This window comes from Hippocampus bargibanti, linkage group LG19 (genome assembly GCF_051943395.1).
Source record: "Hippocampus bargibanti isolate YZ-2025 linkage group LG19, ASM5194339v1, whole genome shotgun sequence".
NCBI lineage: Eukaryota > Metazoa > Chordata > Actinopteri > Syngnathiformes > Syngnathidae > Hippocampus > Hippocampus bargibanti.
Genome location: NC_142752.1, coordinates 6,175,158 through 6,178,354, shown reverse-complemented (window position 1 = coordinate 6,178,354; position 3,197 = coordinate 6,175,158). Strand labels below are relative to the sequence as shown.

Here is a 3,197-nt window from a genome sequence, read left to right as displayed (position 1 = left end):
CGTTTGTCACGTGACTTTACATAATATTTTTAGATGGGGCGTGGTTTTGTTTGATTGACGGCTGAGCTGGTTACGCGACTTGGATGAGCGCGGAACTATGTCGTTCAACTTGATTAAACTGCACTCATGTAAAGTGTATAATTAAAAACGACAAAATGTAGCTCTAACTTCTCATTTCCTTGTTAATAGTTTGAAACTCCTGCGTTGTAGTGTTTTCATTTTTGAATAAAAACCCTTGAACAACAAATGGTCAGTATCAACAAACTGTGATCAAATAATAGGCAAAAACCTATTATAACCTATATATATATATATATATATATATATATATATATATATATATATATATATATATATATATATATACGATATATATATATATATATATATATATATATATATATATATATAATCTATTAGACTACCAGAAATATTCATATGAACACAGATAAATTCGATAAACAGATCAAATTTCTTGCCACATTATTGTTAATTATATATACGTAATTATATTATTGTTAATTATACACTCCATTTGAACCTATTTGATACTCATTTTTATTTTATTTTGATGAAAAGAACCCACAATACAACTTTTTGCCAGAATGTCAATAAATGGGAAGAAGAGATAAGAGTATAAAATTTCTCAGTTTTATTTACCACATTTGAAAGGATAATCAGTCCAACGTGTCATTTCTTTCCCATAAAAAAGACTTGATAATAAAACATGTTCAGCTTGCTTGAGGAGTAAGATGACGAGGAAGAGGTGCAAACATTGGCCTCTACGCCTTTTCATAGGTGCGTACGGCATGGATGTCCTCAAAAGTCAAATTCTGAATGAGGAAGAGAAGAATTTCACTTTTATTTTTTTTTAACACAAGAAACTTCTTTAAAAAAAATAAGACCTTTTGTAGGAAATCATTTTTTGCTCTGAGCAAATCATTTGCCAGAGCTCCAGATTTTTTTTTTCTTAAAGACATCTTTTTTTTTTTTAATTAAATCTCACCATGACCAGCTTTCCATCCTTGATCTCCCTCACAAACTTGGTCTCCTTGCCGTCCCACTTCTGGACGTGGACCAACTTGTCTCCGTCCATGCTCACTGTGGACTGACAAGCGAATGACTGTTAGTATCGAGTGCCATTTAGGACTTTTCAAACTTGTCAAACATTTTCAAAGTTAAGCCGCCAGTTTAAGTCGAATGCATGAGTGAACATGCTAAAGACTTACTAACAATTAGCATCGATGTGTCGGTGTTACCGGCGTTTTAAGCAATGGATATTTCAGCACAAATGGTGGAGCAACACATATAGACATGCAATATACTCAGTGTTTTCTTAAAAAAAAGTTAACATTCAGTTTTACTCTTGTACTGCAGTACATTTTAAGGCAAGTAGCTTTAAAAAAATCCATTACTTGTTCTCAAGTCAGTATTTTTTTTGCCTCATATGCACATCACATATGTTGCTAGGTGTGTTCCTACCTTGCAGTTCCTGTCATCGGCCGTGGTCTCGTCAAACTCCTCCCCGAGCTTGAAGGTGATCTCAGTGTTCTTGAAGGTACTCTGCGTGCGGATGGTCACCTTGTCGCCCTCCTGGCTAATGATGACGGTGGGCTTGGTCACGTTGCCCACTTGCCGGGTGGCGAAGCCCACACCTGGATGCCAATAAATAGCCGTTAGCCCATGTTTCTCTCTTGCTGCTCAGTATGTTTGAAAACTAAAAACTACATAAACATTGAACAATTTCCATTGTCACAGGATGACAACAAGGTGCTCAAAAGCAGACATGGGACACAAAACCATATACTGGCTGTGACATTTTAGAAAATCTAAATTCACTACTACATAGTTCTCATTTTTTGCACAATTTCTGAAAGATCTTCAAACAGGTACAATGTATTTCGAAAGTTACTTTTTAAAGTGTACTTTACAGATTATGGTCCATCTTTCTCCTTACTAGTAAGGTAATTCAACGTACTTTACTAGAATACTGAATTATTTGTTATTTTTTCCCATTTGCTGCATGGGATATTTGCACACGACCAGGAAAACCGCAGGTTACGCACTAGTTGACAATTTTGTGCGACTGGTGCATTTCATAATTCAACTAGTTTATATCTGGCCGTTCACTAGTAGCACGAGTGCGACTCACCGAGAGCTTTCATGTACTCATCGAAGTTGTCGCTGTCCACGAGCTTCCAAGTGGCACAGAAAGCATCGACCATGTTGGAGGTTAGAAGTGCACAGAGTAGGCTGAAAGTCTCAAAAGAAGTGTGGAAGGGGGGGCTTCAAGGGTCTTATTGGGGGGCTACATTCGTATGCAGGCAGGTGGGCGGAGCCAAGTGCAACATTGGCTCAGGAGATTTCTATTTATTTATTTGTTTTTAACTGGGGCAGTCTTTGGCCAGGCAATTTGGGTCATGGTCTGGTTTCACTCCCATGAAGCGAGAGTCCGAATAGTCCCTAAAAAACATGAAAGTTTCCATTAAAAAAGTGTGACAAATTCTAATATAGCTTATTATTAAAAAAACACATTTGAATACAAATATATGTAATGATAAAAATAAAACACAACATTGTTGGGGCCCTTTGGTATGCAGGCAGGTGGGCGGGGCCCAGGCCCCCCATTAGCTCAGGAGACTTTTTTGCTTAGCTGCCATTGGTTGGGAAAAAATGGGTCACAGTCCAACTGGACCCCCTGGAAAGAAAATAAAACGTTCGAATTAGCCCAGTGGAGTGATTAATGATGTCATTAGAACCATTCGGGCTGAAAGGGGCGGGGAGGTGAAGAGGGGGAGGCACGTTGAAATGGGAAGTTATGTGAAAAGTTGACAAAAAGCTCAGGCTTTTATCCTGGAATGAAAAAAAAACGCCTTTATATTCAGGGGGAAAAGGGGTGATCGCAGACTCCAAATTTTGGCTTTTGTTGTTGGAAAAAACATGACTCTATATCTGTAATTAATAGCCCTTTTCGACATTTTTAAAGGGCAGTTAAAACATTATTTGGGCAACCAAGGTCAAATGTTTATCTTTTTTTCTTTTAAGAACAGATATTGATTTAAAAGGATTGATTTATTTTTAACAGTGTTGATTGTAACACTAGTTTCTGGTTGTCTTTCGAACAAATTGAGCACCTTCTTCACTTTGCTGAGCGTTTTATTCACTGACACACACGCCTTCTTGCAATTCTTAGTCGC

The 3,197-nt window shown here is 37.4% G+C and overlaps 1 protein-coding gene across 1 annotated transcript; it reads right to left on the bottom strand.

Moving 5' to 3' along the window:
* Positions 1 to 637: 637 nt before the first annotated feature.
* LOC148883769 (fatty acid-binding protein, brain) lies at positions 638 to 2,308 on the bottom strand. The gene is made up of 4 exons (XM_089021963.1): positions 2,153 to 2,308; positions 1,483 to 1,655; positions 1,007 to 1,108; positions 638 to 833 (listed from the first exon to the last, which is right to left on the bottom strand). Exons 1-4 carry the CDS (start codon positions 2,223 to 2,225, stop codon positions 783 to 785), a joined length of 399 nt encoding a protein of 132 aa, XP_088878089.1. The 5' UTR covers positions 2,226 to 2,308; the 3' UTR covers positions 638 to 782.
* Between the last annotated feature and the right edge of the window lie 889 nt (positions 2,309 to 3,197).

What these genes read in the sequence shown, in the direction of transcription:
- LOC148883769 (XM_089021963.1), bottom strand. Translation starts at nt 2,225, where the DNA reads ATGGTCGATGCTTTCTGTGCCACTTGGAAGCTCGTGGACAGCGACAAC. An exon ending in CCGATGACAGGAACTGCAAG is followed by an intron (nt 1,109 to 1,482) that starts GTAGGAACACAC and finishes TTCGCTTGTCAG; the next exon opens with TCCACAGTGAGCATGGACGG. An exon ending in AGGATGGAAAGCTGGTCATG is followed by an intron (nt 834 to 1,006) that starts GTGAGATTTAAT and finishes TTCCTCATTCAG; the next exon opens with AATTTGACTTTTGAGGACAT.